The sequence below is a fragment of the Lepidochelys kempii genome, chromosome 3 (genome assembly GCF_965140285.1).
Source record: "Lepidochelys kempii isolate rLepKem1 chromosome 3, rLepKem1.hap1, whole genome shotgun sequence".
Taxonomy (NCBI): Eukaryota; Metazoa; Chordata; order Testudines; family Cheloniidae; genus Lepidochelys; species Lepidochelys kempii.
This window is the reverse complement of record NC_136382.1, coordinates 12,284,129-12,305,649: the sequence shown is the minus strand read 5'-3', so window position 1 is coordinate 12,305,649 and position 21,521 is coordinate 12,284,129. Positions and strand designations below refer to the sequence as shown.

The 21,521-nt window shown below is 44.8% G+C and overlaps 1 protein-coding gene across 1 annotated transcript; it reads right to left on the bottom strand.

The window, feature by feature from the left end:
- Nucleotides 1–10,397: 10,397 nt before the first annotated feature.
- Nucleotides 10,398–15,984, bottom strand: LOC140908369 (uncharacterized). Its single transcript, XM_073335346.1, has 3 exons — nt 14,771–15,984; nt 12,198–12,539; nt 10,398–10,415 (listed from the first exon to the last, which is right to left on the bottom strand). The coding sequence occupies exons 1-3, from the start codon at nt 15,494–15,496 to the stop codon at nt 10,398–10,400; spliced, it is 1,086 nt and encodes a 361-aa protein (XP_073191447.1). The 5' UTR covers nt 15,497–15,984.
- Between the last annotated feature and the right edge of the window lie 5,537 nt (nt 15,985–21,521).

The following is a 21,521-nucleotide window of genomic DNA, read 5'->3' as shown; positions in this document are numbered from 1 at the left end:
TCTAAGGTGACCAAGTACTCCTTTTCTTAAAACAAAAACAGAGGACCTGTTTCCCTTATTAGAAAGTTAGAGGGGAGAACAGAGGATATCCCATGTTCAGAAGCCTGCCATTTACCTGTTAAGCCAGGTAGGCAGCCAGTTTACCTGTTTAGATATATATGACTATCTTCACAAAAACTCCACAGCAGAATGTTGCAGTCGGGAAAATGAATTCCCTGCTCTGGAGTTAACCAGGAAAATCTGTACTCACCATTCAATGACTGGGCAATTCCTGCTGTGCCTTTCATTTCAAATCAAATGTTATATTATCCCTGTTCTTAATCACATCAATGAATCCTTTATTCTTTCCTTTGTGCAGGCGAAGGCATGACTGATTGTTTAGGCAGGAGCTCTGGGAATCTGGGAGACATCCCTTCCTTCATTGGCTCCTGCTTCAGTGGAAGTCAGAAGCGCTGTTAAGTTTTCCTGTAAAGTACCTCATCAGCTGGAGAAATTCCTGAAGGAAGCCCTTGTATCACCTGTAAAAGATTTGTTACTTTCCTTTTAATGAAAGCAAGTTGGTGTGAGATCATATTGCTGAAACATGCATGTGCCTTGCGGGATTAGGAACAACATCAGTGAATTCCCTCTTCTGCCAGGTGGTGAAGTCAACTAATAAGTTCATATTTTCCTTGCACGATCTCGTTATGTTGGCTCAAGGCCCTGCCATGGTGTAGATTGTCATAGTCATTGGCTGATTATTATGCTGGTCTGAGGTCCTTTATAATCAAACCCTGTTCTCAATTGTTGTTATTATGGTCATGGTTACATGCTTCAGCCTAGATGAGAGCCCCGTAGGACTAGGCACTGTACATAGTAAAGGATGTGTACAGGGAGACTCTGGCAAACCAGTAAAGTGCCTGAAACCACTATGGCTTATTACTAAAAGCAGCCAAGTCAGCAGGCTGTAAATTAGCCAAGTCAGCAGGCTTAGCTTAACCAAGACAGGAGGGGAAGGGGTTTTTTGGGTGCCACAGAAAGGGCAGCTTGACCCTGCGTCCTTCCTAATAAGAATTGTGTTGAAGTTGCTGATACATGCATCTTAGAAGAGCAGGATGAGCCCCAGGAATGTCTATTGGGGCCTCAAGGCTGCAAACTCTGGAAAAACCCACACCTGGTTAATCGATAATCAGAAGGAACCTCTCTCTTGACCAGCTGCTTACTTAACAAGTTTGCTTTAAGGGACATGTCATTCTATTACTAATGTATAAATAAGGGGAAAAAGTTTGAGGTAGTGGGACTCTTCAGGACTGGACTCTCTCTCTCTGGATGCATCTTGTGTTTCCCAGCGGCAGACGGGCTACCGCTGTGCCATTCGAGAGCCACACTCAGCTTTGGTAATTATCCAGGGTTGGGGGTGTTTTACTATCCTCTTGCGGACGTGTGTATAAGTTCCTGAGACTAAGTAAAGTTTAGCTTTAAGTGAAAGCACTCTTGTGTTGTCTTGTTTGTGCCAGCCATCAATCGGTCGGACGGCCGCATCTCCCCTGATTTATTTCCTGACACCACCTCGCACACAGTAAAAGTTACCAAGAGATTTGGGTTGAAAGAACCCCGGGTCACAGATGGTCCTTGCCCCAAAGAGTTTACAATTGAAATAGAACGGACAAGAAAAAGGTGCTATTAACCCATTTGTATAAACAAGTAGCCAAAGCTCACAGAGAAGAGGTGACTTGCCCAAGGCCGCACATGGAGTCTGTGGTAGAACTGGGAACTAAACCCAGATTTCTCAGTCCTGTCTAGTGACTGAAGCATGAGACCATCCTTCCTGGTTCAGCTTCACAGAAAAGAAAAGAGGAATGATTCTGGCAATTAGTATCCGAGAAGTAAGTTCTACCAAAGTAGATCAAATTGTAAAAAAAATTAAATCTAGAGAGAGGATAATGGAATCCCAAGCTGGAGCAGCACCTGGTTTCTAAAGGAGAACCCTTTTTAGACACCCCTGACTGCTTTGTGTGGTACAGTTATAACCTTAGTGGCCGAGCAGCGAATGATAGACATAGTGTTTGAATTTCTCCAGACCTGAAAGGGCCAAACCTTGCTCACCTTACTCACACAAGTTTCCCCAACAGGCCACACTTCCCCTTCCCCTTGTGTTCTGTTCTTGAGGGGATGCATGATCTCCCACTCCCCTCTCCCAGGAAATGGTGAATGCCTCTTAATATGGCACATGTAAGGCTAGATATTCAATAGTTGCCAATGGCCTAGAGATCAGGGTAGGGCCACGCCTGCATGAAACGAGATCCCCTGGGCACTTGTCCATGGCCTAGATACACAGAGAAACAGACTCCTGTCAAAAATGTTGCTCACATGGAGTAAGATCCAGCAGTGATTGAGTGCTGAGGGCCCTGAGCGCTGGAGGGCATGAAACATAAAGTTAGGGACCATAAGGCCTGGCTGCCACAGCTGCCAGGGAGCCAGTACCAGGGTCTGCCTTGTGGAGACTCTTTTTGCCTCCTCCCAGATGTCACCAAGCTCAATGAGATCTTACTGAGATTCAGCCCAAATATTCTCTTTCTTAATTTCAACCCACTGCTTCTCAGTAGACCCCATCCTTCTATTGGGCTAAATAATTCCTCTCCCAGCTTGGTGTTAACATCCTTTAAATATCTATAGGCTGCTAGCATTGCCCCACCCTGCTTTAGTGGTTGACTTGCCAAGCGATACATGTACAGTCTCTGTTTTAAATTCCATTTCAACCCCTCCATTTTTCAGTCATCTCTGAACTCTCTCCAGTTTGTCAATATCTCTCAGGTAAGGCAGGGTTCAGACCTGAACTCAATATTCCAGATGGAGGGACCGAGATGTGATGCTGCTGTGAATGCTGCCCCAGCACTCCAATGGCCCTTTTTGCTGCCATATCATATTGCATACTCAGGTCTGTGTGACAGCTGCCTAACAAGGAATGGTCACAATGCAGGAAGAGGTTTGTGACTCCCAGAAGTTCTGCAATGAGTGTTTATTTCTGATACATTATTTATCTGCTTTTAATTTCCATTTTCACTTGGTAATTATAGGGTTACAATTAATTCTGGGATGCAGCACATGGCTTAATTACAACAGTAGGTATTTTGCTTATCTGCCTGCCAGAGATATTGTGAGGTTAATTCATGTGTGGGAAGAGTTTGGATCTTCCTGGTGGGAAGGTGCTAATAATTATACTATTCCTAATTAGGTGAGAATGTCCCATGTAACACTGGCAGTGCTGTGTGTCTGCCATTTAAATCCGTCTAATTCAGTCTTACATTCAGCCAGCAAATTGGACTGAAAATCAGCCACTATAAGATAAATATCAGGACCGTTAATCTTGCCTCGCCATCACCAGTACGGATAGAGGATCATGTTTTCACCAATGTAGAAACATTCATATATTTAGGCAAGTGAAAATTAAGTCACCAGAAAACAACATGGCGAAGAGCTGTGGAAGCTGAGCTGAAAAACCTGGGGCACAGCTGGGGAATCATTGAAAGACTTGCCAGAAACAGACAGGAGTGGAGAAGCTACATCACTGCTTAAAGGAGAGAGCCTGGCTGAAGAGCAACTAGCCAGCCTGTGGTGAGAAGTATCAAAGTTTGTAAGGGCATTGAAAGTGTTAAGATCAGCTTAGAATGCATTTTGCTTGTATTTCATTTGACCAAATCTGACTTGTTATTCTTTGACTTATAATCACTTAAAATCTATCTTTGTAGTTAATAAATTTGTTTGTTTATTCTACCTGAAGCAGTGTGTTTGGTTTGAAGCATGTCAGAGACTCCCCTTGGGAGAACAAGCCTAGTACATATCAATTTCTTTGTTAAATTGATGAACTCATCTAAGCTTGCAGTGTCCAGCAGGCATAACTGGATCCTGCAAGATGGAGGTTCCTAGGGTTTTGTCTGGGACCAGAGATATTGGGTAGTGTCATTCGGTTGCACAGTCCAAGGAGCAGCTTACATGCCAGGGGCTGTGCGTGAACAGCCCAGAAGTGGAGGTTCTCACAGCAAAGCAGGGTAAGGCTGGCTCCCAGAGTCAAGGACTGGAGTGACCTAGCAGATCACCGGTCCAGATAACACCAGAGGGGAATGTCACACCCTTCTTTAATTCTTTATTAATTAAGTCCCTTATCAGCCACTCCATTATCTTGTCCAGGATCAATTTCAGACTGATAAGCCTGTAATTAATTGGGTCATCCAGTTTACCCTTTTAAAATGTTGGCACAATATTAGCTTTCTTCCATTGTACCGGAAGAGAGCTCCTTGGTGAGCTCTTTTAAAATTCTTGGATGCAAGTTATCTGGACTGGCTGATTTAAAAATGTCTAACTTTAGTAGCTATTGTGTAACTGCCTCCTGAGATACTAGTGGAATATAAAGAGTGTTATAATATGATATGACGACATCATTTTTCCCCCCTCCCCCCAAATACAGAACAGGAATATTTATTGAACACTTCTGCCTTTTCTACATTATTACTGATAATTCTACCATTTCCATCAAGCAATGGACAAGTACCACAGTTAGGATTCTTTTGGGGCCTAATATACTTTAAAAACTCCTTCTCATTGTCCTTAACTTCTGGTGTGGGGTCCAAACTCTCAAAGCTGATCTTTTCATTATTCTCCACAATCAGTCGAACCCCTTTAATTTTCGTTCAGACCTTCCCCTGGACAATTTGTACCCATAGGTTTTTGGTCCTGCTGAAACAAACCCTGTGATGTGCTGAGCCGTTAGAATCTCTCTTGTCAGATCCCTTAAGTAATCACCCAGAGGAGGTTTCCCCGCCTTCTCATGACTCACAAATATCACATTCTGTGTCATGGTACAGGGTAGTGCTCCTATAACTTAACTAACAGCTTGTAGAGCTCTAGTTCTGAAAGCAGTTCTGAAAGCAGGTATGAAAATGCTGGTGTCTGCAGAGGTTGTATAATGCTTTTTTACATATCTCCAACACACACAAGTTGTTTCATCATTCATAAATACATAGGAAGAAACCTCATAAAATGGGGAAAAGACATACTTACAATGTTTGTCAAGATCTCACAAGACTGGTATTCGGAGATCCATAAGGAGATTAGAGCCAATTTAGGAATTCACATTTTAGCCAGGATCACAGTAATTTCATCTCTGTGTAAAAGAGTGGCTTCCTTCTTATAGAAATCATTAATGTATTGGTTTTGTTCTTCCATGTCCATACACAAGATGCAAAACCCTGACACCTCTTATTTTGGACAGAGGTGTAATTTAATTTGCTCCGGAAATAACTTGTCCGAACTTTTAGAAAAATACCAGACTTTGTCACTTGTGGTCAACCTGTACGCCTTCTTTATAGCCAGGTTCAATTCCACTGTGTGCCAGCAGCCTATGAGGGCCCTCTCCTCATTACCATGGGTGCAAGGCAGCTGCTATTTGGATTTAGCACATGCCAGGCTGAACGCGAGGGAACACGAGTTTGCCATCTGCCCTGACAGGTAACACTGGGAAACAGGGTACTCTGGGAGGATATTTTTACCTTGGCAATTCCAAAACAGTTTGAGCTCAGGCCAAATTTGTCACAAAGGATTTGGGGGTTCCAATAGGGTATTCCTTGGTCTTGTTTACACACAGGTACAGACTGGTACATTCATAATAGTGGCTTTGCTCACCAGCCTCAGGTTTATAATATAGACAGATGTACTTACAATGTTACAAAGATAGTAGTTAGTCCTTCTTCTGAAAAGAGCATCTCAGCACCAGAGGCTGAGGCACCTGTGTGTTGGTTAGGAATTCTACAAACTCCCTGTTTGATTCCACCATGGCTGTCCACTGGTGCTCCCCTAGGGTTCTGATTACATACCCTGGCCTTTCCAGAAAGTCTGCTCTAAACTGAATCTGCTAATAAAGCTGACTAAAGGTTGGCTGACCTGAGGGCTCTGCACCTTTGCACACCCATAGCACCCCCAAGGCACCCCCATGAAAAAAAAAACAGCTGTTAAAATCCAAAGCCGTGGATATACCATTGATGACTGCTTAGCCATCCAGAAAGTAGGGGCCCTCTTGAAACTCCCCATAATTACTGCATACCAAATACATATATTTTCTTTATGGGCTGTATACATAAGCCACTAGACAGCTGGGTAGAATATCTGTGTTTTGGCCTATGGTAGTTGTCTGGAGGGTGAAGCCCTGTGGTAAAGGACTTTAAAAATCGAAGCCTGTACATAGCCATGCAGACTGAGGCCCACTGGATCTATAGACTCTTTAACCAAAATGAAACCATCACCCTGCTCTTTAAGACTTTCCATCACAGGCATCTCTGTAATTTTGTGTCTGTAGAGGATGCAGGCTTGACTCAAAATTTTACATCCTCCTAACAATAATGTATCAGCTTTTTCGTATGTCAAATGTGTGACCTTGATTAATTTGATACCACTCCAGAAACTCTGCTTTCTCCTCAGGCAGCATATAGTCAACCCATAGTTCTCCACTTTAGGCATAGGCCTGTAAAGTGGGAAACTGGGGGTTTGTCTACACTACAGAATTATGTTGATCGAAGTTACGTCGACATACAGCCACCTCAGTAATTAAATTGCTTGTGCATGTCCATGCTGCACTCCTTGTGTCAGTGGTGCGTATCCTCATCAGGAGCTCTTGCACTGATTTAACTATCAGTGTGGGGCATTGGGGGATAGCTTCTGAAAGGCAGCAACAATTGATGTAAGCTATGCAGTGTCTACACTAACATGACATCAACCTAACTACATTGATCTAAGTGCTACACCTCTTGTGGTGGTGGAGTTATTAAGTCAGTGTAGCGGGCTAGTTACATTTCAGGAGCAACATTTCAGTGTAGATGCTTACAGAGTTAGGTTGATGTAAGATGCCTTACATTGATCTAACTCTGTAGTGTAGACCAGAGCTATGTAATGAGTCCACCCGATTTAGGCTTAATTTTCAGCTTTCTTTATAAATTTTCAGACAGAATTATTGTCATTTATAGTGTCTGATTGTATATTTTTGACAGAGAATAAACAGAAAAGGCAGAAAAGGTAGGGTCCCAAATTATCAAGTTCCGAGATACTGAGTAGTTGTTCTGCACTTCATGATGGTCATCCTAGCCTCTCATCTGGTCCTTTACTCTCATTCCTTCAGTTTCCGGTCTGGTATTTCTCCAATTTGGGTCCTTATTCATCGGTTTCTTATACCTTTTCACATTACATATTCATTACCTTCCCTCTAATCAACATTAACATGTGTTTTCTGTACCCCATACAATAGGCATGCACAAGCTTCAATTTACACAGCTTTTGCTATCTATAGTATTTTCATATCATTATGTCTTCATGTCAACTCACTCCTGTTTTTCCCAACACAGGGACTTTTAGTGTGATATTTTGTGAATTTTATTAGACTAATTAACTTGCTCTTATCCCAGTCTTCCAACATAGTAAGAAAACATCACCTTTGTCTTATCCGCTGTGAGTATTATCTAAACAAGTCTATATAAAAAGAAAAAGATAGGCAAGACAACACTCATGTATGGCAAAAGGTAGGCCAAGGCCTTGGCATAAGTATTACCCTACTCATACTCATTCACTGTCCATAATTATGAGCTATTAAACTAACAAAAACCCTGCTTTTTACCATTCTGCAATTCTTCATCTTCATATTTCAATAGCATAATTCAGTTTATGTGTATCGGGTTGTGATGCTGTATATGAGGCACAGTGACACATGGATACCATCCTTATTCATTTTTTTAATAGGAGAGTTGGGGGAACACCATGAACTTTAGTGTCAGCATTTCCTTATCTTTTCCAACTTTGAGTTTTCAGGTGACTTTTTATTCAAAGTCCAGCATCATGTTTGAAAATCATTAAAAGCCTTGTTAGTAATTTTGATTTTGAAGTGCTTAGTACTTCAGTTTAGTTTAGGGTATTCAGTTGTATTCAATTGTTCCCCAATACACCCATCACATTTTTTTTTTGTTTAAAATGTTAAAGAAATGCGGAAAACAGTCTTTGGAACCCTAAAAACCCATGGTCTGAAGCATCTTACTGAACTTCATGAGTAAAAAGTTTAAACAGTCAATAAAATATTGGTTCAAGGCTTTCACCATCACACTCATAGTCTAACTTTCTGAACCATCAGGTCTATTTTCAATTTTTCCATTAACAATTGTCTAACACAGTAAACTTTATAACCTTTGGAGCTGGGCGTTATGAACACTTACTCCCCAGATGTTCTGGTTTAACTTGGATTTAAACTTGAAGAGTGGTCAGTTTGGATGAGCTATTACCAGCAGGAGAGTGAGTTTGTGTGTGTATGGGGGTGGGGGGGATGTGAGAAAACCTGGATTTGTGCAGGAAATAGCCCAACTTGATTGTCATGCACATTGTGTAAAGAGTTGTCACTTTGGATGGGCTATCACCAGCAGGAGAGTGAATTTGTGTGGGGGGGTGGAGGGTGAGAAAACCTGGATTTGTGCTGGAAATGGCCCACCTGATGATCACTTTAGATAAGCTATTACCAGCAGGACAGTGGGGTGGGAGGAGGTATTGTTTCATATTCTCTGTGTATATATAAAGCCTGCTGCAGTTTCCACGATATGCATCTGAGGAAGTGAGCTGTAGCTCACGAAAGCTTATGCTCTAATAAATTGGTTAGTCTCTAAGGTGCCACAAGTACTCCTTTTCTTTTTCCTGAAACTATATAGCTATAATGGTGTTGAGAAGCCAAAATACATTCTTCACCTTAAAATCCCATGAGTTCTGCTTTGTGCTTAAGCACAGTACAAAGGTGTCATTGGGTATGTGCACACTGGTCTCCTGCATGCACTCAAAATCATAAAAAAAATTTACTTTCCCACTGCTTTTAGGGCAACCCACAGATATAAAACCTTAAACTGATGCGTTGTCATTTCTGGACATACTACTCCACTGGCTGACGAGCTGATATAACGAGCACAGGATGAAAGGTCACCTCCACCGCTCAGTCAGGAAACGAGGCATGGGTTTTCCCTCTGCTTTCACACCTGGCCGCCTCCTTGGAGATCTCCTGGTAGATGTGGTGCAACATGCCTACTGCCTCCTCATTGCTCTGGGTGTTGATGTCCCACAGTACCAGCAGCACAAATATAGTATATTTTAACTTTGTTGGTCATATTCAGTGACATCTTGTATATCCATGTTTTCCTTGATTTTAGATTACACATGAATCACGATTAGGTGTTTAATTAGCCTACTTGATACTTTAGGTGTTTTCGTACTTTGTGGTTCTTTAAATGTTGTATACATTATTTAATTTCATTCTATAATGTATTTATTTAATTTAAATATAATTCAAAGTAACAAATTTTGTTACTGGTAGCCGGTGTCAAGTGGAGTGCCCCAGGGGTCGGTCCTGGGGCCGGTTTTGTTCAATATTTTCATAAATGATCTGGAGGATGGTGTGGATTGCACTCTCAGCAAATTTGCAGATGATGCTAAACTGGGAGGAGTGGTAGATACGCTGGAGGGCAGGGATAGGATACAGAGGGACCTAGACAAATTGGAGGATTGGGCCAAAAGAAATCTGATGAGGTTCAATAAGGATAAGTGCAGGGTCCTGCACTTAGGATGGAAGAACCCAATGCACAGCTACAGACTAGGGACCGAATGGCTAGGCAGCAGTTCTGCGGAAAAGGACCTAGGGGTGACAGTGGACAAGAATCTGGATATGAGTCAGCAGAGTGCCCTTGTTGCCAAGAAGGCCAATGGCATTTTGGGATGTATAAGTAGGGGCATAGCGAGCAGATCGAGGGACGTGATCATCCCCCTCTATTCGACATTGGTGAGGCCTCATCTGGAGTACTGTGTCCAGTTTTGGGCCCCACACTTCAAGAAGGATGTGGATAAATTGGAAAGAGTCCAGCGAAGGGCAACAAAAATGATTAGGGGTCTGGAACACATGACTTATGAGGAGAGGCTGAGGGAACTGGGACTGTTTAGTCTGCAGAAGAGAAGAATGAGGGGGGATTTGATAGCTGCTTTCAACTACCTGAGAGGTGGTTCCAGAGAGGATGGTTCTAGACTATTCTCAGTGGTGGAAGAGGACAGGACAAGGAGTAATGGTCTCAAGTTGCAGTGGGGGAGGTTTAGGTTGGATATTAGGAAAAACTTTTTCACTCGGAGGGTGGTGAAACACTGGAATGCGTTGCGTAGGGAGGTGGTGGAATCTCCTTCCTTAGAAGTTTTTAAGGTCAGGCTTGACAAAGCCCTGGCTGGGATGATTTAATTGGGCATTGGTCCTGCTTTTGAGCAGGGGGTTGGACTAGATGACCTCCTGAGGTCCCTTCCAACCCTGATGTTCTATGATTCTATGATTCTATGAAATTCTACATCTTACATTTAGGCTCACAATTTGTTTAATACCGTCGCTGTAACTGGAAAAAAGAAAAGTTAACTAGATCAGGCAATGCCAAAACTGACGCATAGTGAGTTCTGATGTGTTATCAAGAGGATAAAAAGCAGTGTTGTAAACCTCAGCCATCCCTTTCCAGGGGGGCCATTGACTGTTCTGCCCTGGGGCCCAGAATTGCTGTCGGCAAGCCTGCCCAGTTCTAACGCCTCACTCCTATTTCCCTTGTCAGACAGTCATATGCCTCCACCTTCAAAGTCCCAGCTTCCCACTTTATCCCCACACTAAGGGGTCAGCTCAGCCTGGTTTCCTCCAGATCTCCAGCACCCACCTCCCCACTCCTCCCACATTCCTAGTTCCCACAGGCGGGCCCTACTTATTGCCTGAGGTCAGGGCCTGTAGCATCCTCAATCCCGCAAGGTGATGGCTGCCAGGGGATCCCAATCCCTTGTCCTTTACATTTGATTCTGGCCTCATCTTACCCGCCTGTCTCCATCCCTCCATGTCCCTGTGACTCTTCCCCCCATCCCCGGACACCAAACTCTTAGGCTTGGTTCCTCTCTTACCTTAATCTTCTATCAGAGGCCACAATAGTCTCCCTCTCCCCCTTAGCCCCTGTATGACCTCCATCTGCAGTCTCTGGGGCCCCCAATGCACAGAGCAGCAGGATCAGTAGGGGCAAGTGATGCAGACTCCCCACCTTTTGGCAAGGCCCAGGCCTGCAGGGGGCTGACCTGTTGCGGTTCAGTGATGAGACAGAACACAGCTTTATGCAAGCAAGCAGGCTGGTCAGCGGAGATGGGCTGTTCTGCCCCCCCTGCCTTCCACCTTCTCTTTTTATTATATTTCTCCCCCTAAGCATTACACACTGCTACACAAAGGAATGTATGACGTTGATTCATATGCTTAGTTACCATCCTCTAACTACTACAATCCTGGTTCTCAGGCCTTGAGCCCAGGCTAAAGAAACCTCCCACAGTTGCTGTCCAAACAATCAAGTTCTCAGGGTTCATATCTAGCCCTTGTCCTTGGATAGAGCAATGTGTGCATTGCTCCTAGGAAACAGTCAGGGTGTGCCCCGCCTGCTTCCAGGTGGAATAGCTAGACATTAACCCTTCATCTCCCCTTTTTTTGTTTATTGATAGTTGGCCATCTCATGGTAGCCGCCAATTTGTTTTATCATGCTATTTAACTCCCAGACAGACAAGGACATAACCTGGGGAGCTTTCCAGGGCAAAATTTTACAAAGTCTTAACAAGGAAGGAATACATTGTACACAGCAACAACAAAAAATAAGCCCAATGATTACAAACACAAAATAACCAAAAGCTTAACATCTGCAATATAATCATCTAAAAGGGGTACACTTCTTTTACTACAATTGTAACCAGCAAAAGGCAATATAAGTATCATTCTACTAAGACAGCAAAGGGTGCCATCACTTAAATTTGCAGGAATATAATTAAAGGTGCATGAACCACAAGTAAAAACCCATCCTGATGGTAGGATGATATGGCCATAATTATATGAAACATTAACAGCATGGGAACAATTTAAAAGGGATTGAGAAATTTTTGACAGCCCAATGGCACCTTTGTACTAGTGCAGTTAACTACACGCGCACAGGTGACATTGTGAGCCCCGGCCGGGTACGGTGTGTGAAGGGATATAGCCGTGCGAGGCAGAGTATAGTTGGCCGGGCCCCAATTAGCCATGCTAAAGTACTGGGAGAAAAGATTAGCATAAGCAAAGAGCAGTATCTTATTCTCCTTCGGGCTTGTAACGGGGGAGGCGCTTCCGAGCCAACCCCCACAGAAAATAGCAGGCACAAAAGGCACACAATCATCACAGAATTAGCAGTGATTTGGGCGAGAATCGCCACAAACAAAGTCTTAGGAGTTTCTGGCTGCTGATCTGCTGCCAGTTTTCGTTGAGCCGTGGCGACCAATGCTTTTACTGCTCCCCCTGTCACGGGCTGGCTTGGGACGTTACGCCTCCTCCGTTTCCGTCCCGCCGTTGTCGACTCGGGGGGCAACGCGGTCTCCTCCAAGGTCAGCTGAAACTCTGGTATGGGATTCGACAGCCCCTGGTGCCATGCCATGTTGTTTAAGTGCTGGTCGCACGCACCGGGCTGGAACCCACAACGGTCCTGCAGGGAGAGACACAGCAGCATATCCCCGACCCCAAGTGATTAGAGGTGCTGGGCCCAGCCACTGTGGATCGGGCAGCTGACGGTAAAAGACACGCGGTCTTTCCAGTACCTCAGATTTGTGAAAATGCCGATCCGCAGGGGTCTGCTGATCTGCATTCAGTGTTAAATTATTTAAAGTAAACAAGAGAATATATATCTGTTGTTGAATGTCTCCTAAGGTTCGGAGACGCAGCTCCCCTTGTTTTAATTGTTTATCTAGCAAGGTTTTGAGTGTGCGATTGGCACGTTCAACAATGGCTTGGCCCGTGGAATTATAAGGGATTCCGTGTTTAAGACGGACGTCCCAGCGGGCACAAAAGGTGGAGAGGGCTGCAGAGCAGTAGGCTGGGGCATTATCTGTTTTAACTTGGCAAGGGCGACCCATAACAGAAAAGCAGGCCAGCAAATGGTGAATAACTTTGTTAGTGGCTTCCCCACGTTGTGGGGTTGCCCAAAGGAAGCCTGAATAAGTGTCAACGGAAACATGTAAAAATGAATAGGGGCGGAATTGTGGTACATGAGTAACATCCATTTGCCACAGCTGATTTGCTGCGGTACCTCGGGGGTTAACGGCATAAGAAAAAGTAGGAGCAGCAGCAGCACAGTGGGGGCAGGAACGAACAATGGAACGTGCATGATCAGCAGGAATGTGAAACTGCCGGGCCAAAACAGAGGCAGACTGATGAAAAAAGGCATGGCTTTCAATGGGGTCAGAAAAAAGGGAATTTACCTGACCATGCAACGCGCGATCGGCGCGTGCATTGCCCTCAGTGAGTGGCCCAGGCAGAGGGATATGACTGCGAATATGAGCAACAAAGTAAGGGAAATAACGAGTGGCAAGAAGGTGCTGTAAAGACAAAAACAGGCGAAGGAGGTCTGCATCAACCTGAGGGGTAATGAGGGCAAGGGGTAAATGATCAAGTACCTGATAAACATAATGGGTATCCACAATTAAATTAAAGGGACAATCAATAAAAAGTTGAAAGGCCAAAATAACAGCAGCCAATTCTGAACGCTGTGCAGAACGCTGAGGCAGTGTAAAACGAGAATGCCAACGAGGGGGGTCACCCAACTGATAAGTGACTACACCTTGGTGGGGAGAGCCATCAGATGTTAATATCGAGGGTGGTGTCTAACTTTGTAAGTAAATCACGGCCCCAAATATTGAGGTGGACAGGGAGCACAAAAGGGCGGATTGTAGCAAGGGCACGGCCTCCTGGTTTAGAGACCGTGACCCAAGACAAACTTTGGCGCCCGGGTTTGCTACCTCCAATCCCCCACAACTCTTTAGAAGGAACCGTAGGCCAACTAACCGGCCACTCCAGATCACGAATCACTGTAACATCAGCTCCAGTGTCCACCAGCCCTGTAAAAGGAACATCATTTAAGAGAAGTATTAACTGAGGTTTCGAGGGGCAGACTGACATTGTCAGAGCAACAAGTGGAGAAGACGCGCTGTGAGATGGCGAGTGAGACAACGTAGATCCAAAGCCTCCTCCACCCCGAGTTCGATCCTCGGCAGCTGGCACCTGATAGGGGACTAAAATCAATTGTGCAATTGACCGTCCACGCGGGAGCGACTGTGGAAGATGAGTCCACACCTGAACCTTAATAATGCCAGTGTAATCAGCATCAATAACCCCTGGAATGACAAAAAAGCCCTGTTTCCCAGCATGTGAGCGAGGGAGAACAAGACCTACAAAGCCGGCAGGGAGAGGTCCCGTCACCTGTGTAGGTATGGCACAGACCTCCCCTGGCAGCCGAAAGTCAGTGTCCTCCTGCAATCTGTTGGTAAAATCCAAAAAGAACTCTAAGGCACCCTGACGGATACTGACAAAGCTTTTGGTAGGCTTGCCTGAATCCGGGACCTTCTTGAAAGCATGCTGGGCACAGGTGGAAATAATGGGGAAGACGGCCTGAGGGAGTTGAGACTGCATCTCAATAGTAGCAAACTGGCCCTCCCCTGCCAAATGCTCATAAATGATACCTTGCTCTCTATATACCTGGGCTTGGCGTTCTGCCATCTGCCGATACTCACTAAGCCAAATAACATACTGACTGGGTGACAACATCATGCGCAGCAGCGTTTTCCAATCCTCAGGGATTAGGGAGTACCCAGCACCCATCCCTTCAATGAGACCACGCACAAAGGTGCTAGTCAGGCCAAATTCACGAATTGCTTTCTTTACCTCTCTAACCACCGAGTATGGCAGAGTGGTCCAGGTGCCCACGGGGTTGCCCTGGTCATCATTCTGCCAGGTCACCGGGCAAACGGAGACCAGATCAGCCAGCTCCTCTGCTGTAAGATCTGATCGAGCTTTCGCTGCGTGAACCATTTGTTGCACCAGCGAAAGCTTCTGAGCAGATGCAGATGACTCTCCGGGGGGCCCCATGGGGGGAGGGTGATCACACACCGGCTCCGGTGGGGAAGGCCAGGGAGGCGGTGGTAATAGAGGCACTGGGGGCGAAGCAGGGGGAGGGATGGCTGCAGGAGCGGACGGGGGTGGCAGGATCGGCAGCTCCTCTGTTGGGGCTGGAGAGGGCCTTTCCGAGGCGACACGCTGTGTCGCATCGCCAGGAGGGGGGATGGCTGCAGGGGCGGACGGGGGCGGCGAGAGCACCAGCCTCGCGAGGGAGGGTCTGTCCGAGGCAACACGCTGTACCACGTCGCGGCAGAGGTGCCAGGCATGTAAAGCCTGCACGGGTGCCCGAGGCTCTTTGTGCAATGTCTGGCCCAATCGCTCCCAGTCCGCTAGCTTAAGGCTTCCAGCTTCAGGATACCACGGGCACTTGGCACGCACCTCCTGTAGCAGGAGAGTGAGTTCTCGAGCCGGGCAGTCATGCTGAGCCTTACGCAGCAAATACTGCAGCTCATTACGGTGTTGCACTTGCAAAGCAGAGAGGGAGCTTCCCATACTTACCACAATGAAAAATACTCACCGGGATCCACGAAGTGGATGAGTGACGCGTCTGAAACCCTTGCCGGGCGAGGTGAGTGCTGAGGGCCCCACGTTGGGCGCCAGTTGTTGCGGTTCAGTGATGAGACAGAACACAGCTTTATGCAAGCAAGCAGGCTGGTCAGCGGAGATGGGCTGTTCTGCCCCCCCTGCCTTCCACCTTCTCCTTTTATTATATTTCTCCCCCTAAGCATTACACACTGCTACACAAAGGAATGTATGACGTTGATTCATATGCTTAGTTACCATCCTCTAACTACTACAATCCTGGTTCTCAGGCCTTGAGCCCAGGCTAAAGAAACCTCCCACAGTTGCTGTCCAAACAATCAAGTTCTCAGGGTTCATATCTAGCCCTTGTCCTTGGATAGAGCAATGTGTGCATTGCTCCTAGGAAACAGTCAGGGTGTGCCCCGCCTGCTTCCAGGTGGAATAGCTAGACATTAACCCTTCATCGACCTCCACTATCTCCAGCCCTGCTAGCCATGGAGTTCTTCCACCCCCTTTCATGGTGCAGTGGGGGACTGGACCTCTAGGGCAGCCTGAGAGGCTGGTTACCCATTTCCATGTGTCTGGAATAATCAAAACAACCTATTGAGTGTGCAGAAGATGGTCTTGGGGAATAGTTAGTGCCTGGGAGGAGAAAGGTTTAGGGAAAACCCAGACTATTTCTCCTTGAGGGGTCTGGGCCCAGAAGCATTGTACAGTGGTGTTGGTGGGGTGTGACTTTACCTCCAGACCTGAGGAAGAGCTGTATGATGCTCAAATGCTTGTCCCTTCCAACAGAAGTTAGTCCAAAAAAAGATATTATGTAACTCCCCATTGAATCTCTCATAATAATAATAGGTGGAAATAGGGTTTGATTATAAAAAAATCCTGGACTAGCATAATAATCAAAGCTTCACTGAGTTTAAGGCCAGAAAGGACCACTACATCATCTAGTCTGACCTGCTGTGTATTGCAGGCCACCAGCACAACCCAGCTCCTGCACGCGAACCCCAACAACTGAAATCAGATCAAAGTATTGCAGCCCACAGCAGATTAGACTGTCATGTGCCATTGGGAGAGTATAGGCGGGACACAGGTGCACCGATGCCTGAGGTCCCCGCAATGGCAGGGAGATGATTAAGTGAGGAATATCCATTTAATTTTGCCAAGTGACCCGCACCCACACACTGCAGAGGAAAGTGAAACCCCCCAGGGTCACTGCCAATCTGACCTGGATGAAAATTCCTTCCTGACCCAAAGTATGGCAAACGGTTAGACCCTGAGCATGTGAGCAAGAACCAGCCTGCCAAGGACCTGAGCAAGAGGATGCTCAGCGCCACCTTGGAGCCATGGCCCACTCACGCAATGTCCCATCTCCAGCTGTGGCCAACCCTGATGCTTCAGAGGAAAGAAACCCCCACCACACACACCCTCTCTCACACACACACACACTGTACACTGGGGGGAAACCCTTTCCTGACCCCTGGCTGAAACTCCGAAGCATGATCTTTTAGGAACATAAAACAAAATGAAAGTGAGCCCCTAGGCTGTAGAGACCTGTGCCCTTGCCCTTCCCCAAGTGGGAGTTTCTCTGTCAGCAGTTTGAACTGTCTGTGAAAATGTCCATTCTGAAGGCAGGAGGGAAACTTTAGGTGAAGTCTTTTCACAGTCCTTGATGATTGTGTCATTTTTTCCCACAGCTCATCAGGCAGCAACATCAAGTCATTTGGCTCATTGGCTCGGTTCACCTCCAGTAATGTGGGTAACAATTAATGGAGTACAAAGACAAAAGAACTGTATGTTCTTCTCATAGACTATCAGAGTTGGAAGGGACCTCAGGAGATCATCTTGTCCAACCCCCTTCTCAAAGCAGGCACAATCCCCAATTTTTTTTTGCCCCCGATCCCTAAGTGGTCCCCTCAAGGATTGAACTCACAACCCTGGGTTTAGCAGGCTAATGCTCAAACCACTGAGCTATCCCTCCCCCCTGTAGTTTTCTATTAGTACCTGGTAATTCTCTTTATGCTTTCATTGTAAATTAGTAGGTTCAACTCATATATTAAGCTGTCTCTGTGCAATTGGAAATGAACAGCTGATCAGGCCTCATGGTCCTTTAGACTTTCTAACATTTCAGTTGGATTCATCTTACAGATTTTCACTTCTCATTGGCTTCTCAACATACCAGCTGAGTGTATCACCTCCCGCAATATAAAACAATATAAAAATAAAATATACTTTTATTAATTATTAACCAGACATAAATATTTTAATTAATCACAATTGTGTTTTAAAGAGACAGACCTGTCCTCAGTGTTTGCAATACTCTGGAAAGCCAGGTCACTTTGGTAAATTTCAGGCTTCCTCAGATTGCAGGCCCTTTTTACAGAACCCTCAGCATATTTACAAATGTCTAAAAAGTTTCTTACGTTTTATTGGACAACATTTACATTTCTTTTCCCCTTTAATAAAATGATAAATTACACTGTCATATCAAGTAAGAGCTGTAGCTCACGAAAGCTTATGCTCAAATAAATTTGTTAGTCTCTAAGATGCCACAAATCCTCCTTTTCTTTTTGCAAATACAGACTAACACGGCTGCTACTCTGAAACCTGTATCTTTATTATGAACTTCCAGGCACAAAGCTTATAATATGGAAGAAGAAAAAAAGATACATTTAGAAGCAACCTCTGCCACTTGCTGTGTTTTAAAGTCTTTGGCCTAAGTTACACCAAGGATTCTGGCCTCTTCATGGATGTCTATGACATTATTAGTACTAATGAATTCCATAATTTCTGTGCCATCATTACCCTGGACAAGTCCTGGCTTTAAGCAAGCTACACTCTGACTACACCTTCTAAATCTGGGTCTGTTCCAGTGCCTACCGAAGTTAAAAGACAGTGTCCTTTTGACTGTAGTAAATGCTTTGGAGAAATTCAACCACGTGACATCTATTGCATGCTGTTCAGCCACTAATTATATAATTCTGCAAATAGCACAGTCGGGTGTGTCTGGCAGGGCTTGTTCTCGCCAAACCCATGTGCTGCTCCTGCCCGTGGCTCCATTAGCCTCTCCACAGAGATTCTGCTTTTATTCTTTGATTTGCCAGGGTTGAGGTCAGACATCATGGACAGTAATGGCCACAGTGTCAAGTATCATCAGGAAGGATGATCTTAAGGTTCACCTATTAGACTGAGACAGACAAAGTCAGGCTCAGTTCCTACTTCCGCCACAGACTTTTTGTGTGATGTCAGACAAGTCACCTCATCTCCCTGGGGCCCCTGTTCCCTGTCTGTAAAAGGAGGATAATGATCTTGTCTTTGCCTGTCTTGTCAATCTTGACAGTAAGCTCTTTGTGGAAGAGACTTTCATTTACAATGTACAGTGCCTAGCACAATGGGGCTCTTATCAAGTCGGATGCCTCTAAACCGTAATAATAATAATATTAATAATTAATAATTAATTAATAATAAAAGAAGAAGAAGAAATAGTGGAAACCAGAGTTTTAACATAAAGGACTCTGGAGCAGCACAAAAATCAGTCCTTGAGCAGAAGAAGCTGCATGCTGGCAGGTCCTTGGGAAGAGGCCCACAGAACAAACTCTCACAAGAACAATGCAGTTATCACCTAACTGTACCCACTGTGTTTGGCATGGGCTGGGATTCATTGACCGTGCCCCCAAAGTCAGCATGAGATATAATTAAGGGCTCATCTTCATTGCTAAAAGAGTTGTATTTTACCTCAGGGTAACGAAGGCACATGAGCTATTTCAAGGTAAAAAAAACACAGTGAAGACAAAACACTTTAATTTTACTGTGAGGTAAACTCACCAAGGTCACGGATAATGTAGATGGAATACATGGGCCCAAAGAGACAAAGGTATTAACATGACCCAGTAACTGTTCAATATGTAACACTGTTAAACAAAGTTTGAGATTTGGTATACAGAGATCACAGCCTGCTTAGGACCATGACAAGCACACCATTATTATTTTATTTTACTCAGTATGAAAGATACTGAAAAGAAGGAAAAACAGGTAAAATATTTGAAATGTAAAGCACTAACTAAGGCTTCCATTTTAGCAACATTCCTTGTTCCCTTTCCATTTAGATGGAGAAAGTCTTTAGAAAGGAAATAAAAACACTTGTTTAACAGTCTCTTTGATGGTATTAAAGATGGAAAAAACTGCTCTTTTGGGGAAAGCAGAAGTTAGTTGAGATGAGCTGGAGCTGTCATTGTTACTGTTGTTAAATTCCAATCTCTTTTCCTAAAAGAAAAAAAAAAAGACAAACACACGCAAGATGGAAAAAACAAAGAAGTGTAAAGATAAAAAAATATAGTCTCTGGTGTAGACTTTCACTTGCAGCTACATTGCTAGAGAAACATCGGCAAAACACATGGTCTCATCAGCCACTCAGAGACCTGGTGAAGTTATACCACCTCGGGCTGTTTAGGGCATTGATTTACTGCCTCTTTCCGGTCACACACTCAAAGCTGTGTTGCAAAATATTCGGTCTTGACAGGCTAAGCCAGATGCTTATTAAACAGATGGCAAACGAGGGTCAGGAAAGAGAAAAAAGAAAGTGGGGAAGGAAACAACCACAGAGGTGGGGGTGACAAAATCTCTTATCTGGGATTTAGCTGGAGCTGGTGGAGATGGTGATGTCATCTGAATCACTCTCTCTGGCCTGGTCTGGTCAAAATATCTCTCAGGATAAGCCGAAGAAGGAACAATGGTGTCATGCTCGAACCCAAGGTTCCAGGAAATGGTGGGGGTAGGCAGCCAAGATAGGAAAGCTTGCAGAAGTGGCTGTTGGCGGGCAGCTGTTTTTTCTTCAGCTAATTTTCCTCCAAAAGTTTTTGCCTTTTAAAAAACCCAATATGGTGATGGGTGGAATAGCCCATCCCCTTTTTGTTTTGTCCATCAATTAGATGTAGTCTCCAACACATCACTTTCAGTTCGTTGATTTCTGGTCCCACACTTCTTTTGTTTACCAGGCATGATCTTAACACAGTCCTTGAGTTATATCAGATGGTCTTTTTCTTTGGAGTAATTCAGTCACTGTCTATCTCACTTTTACACCTTTTCCCATCAACATTTATTGTTATATGTTATTGTGACACTATGAATTTTCCCTACATTATGCAGTAGGGTTCACAGTTAAGGTACACTTCTGGGCCCAGTTAAGACAACTGGTTGACCTTGCCAAAGGTACCTTGTGGTCCAAGTATATTGCCTTGTGTTCACAGTGTTTTACCTTGGGATAGCTCAGATGCATTAATTACTCCAAGCTAAAAAAAAAAAACCTCAGCTTTTTTAGCAATCAACATGAACCCCTCGGAAAGACATCTGTCACCTGATTTCCAGCTGACACAACCAGGGCCTGAAATTTCTCCTGAGTCCTCACACCACGGACACGCCCCTGACTCCCACCTCCTTGCTATCAAACCCTCCCTAACTCTAAGAAAGGACTCAAACACTTCCCACTGCCCAGCCCCTCTTATCCCCCCCAACCATGCCCTCCTAATGTCCAGTTCGATGTGGGGGTTGAGAAGTTCTGTACATCTGTGGAAGGGAGAGATTAATGTCTCCTTATTAAGGTAGGGGGAATCTAGATACATTTCTCAAATGCCTTTTACTTAACCCATGGCTGCCAGTCCTGTGTGCTAACCACAAGACCGAGGTGGCTAAGGAAAGCTGGTCCTCCATCTCGAATAACAGCCTTGCACTAGGAACCAGCACAGCTCAGCCTGCTGGACTTCGGTGACAGTGCAACAAAGAGAATCATGGAGAGCCATAGCATCTGCCTAGTTAAGTCTGGGATGAGATTTTCCACATAGAGCCTACCCTGCTAAACTTCTTGTGAATGATCTAACGGCAGTGGTTAATTTCTGACCACTGTTGGGGCAGGAACGGGTAAGGCATTTAAGATTTGAGATTGAACCAGTGCAGACATTTCGCTTTTGTAAACTTATTCTAACCTCTTTGTGTGGAATAT

Bases quoted from the DNA above. Each gene is read 5' to 3' on its own strand.
- LOC140908369 (XM_073335346.1), bottom strand. From the start codon at position 15,496: ATGGGAAGCTCCCTCTCTGCTTTGCAAGTGCAACACCGTAATGAGCTG. The intron at 12,540-14,770 runs GTAAAGAAAGCA...CTCTCCCTGCAG, and splicing joins CATACTCGGTGGTTAGAGAG to GACCGTTGTGGGTTCCAGCC.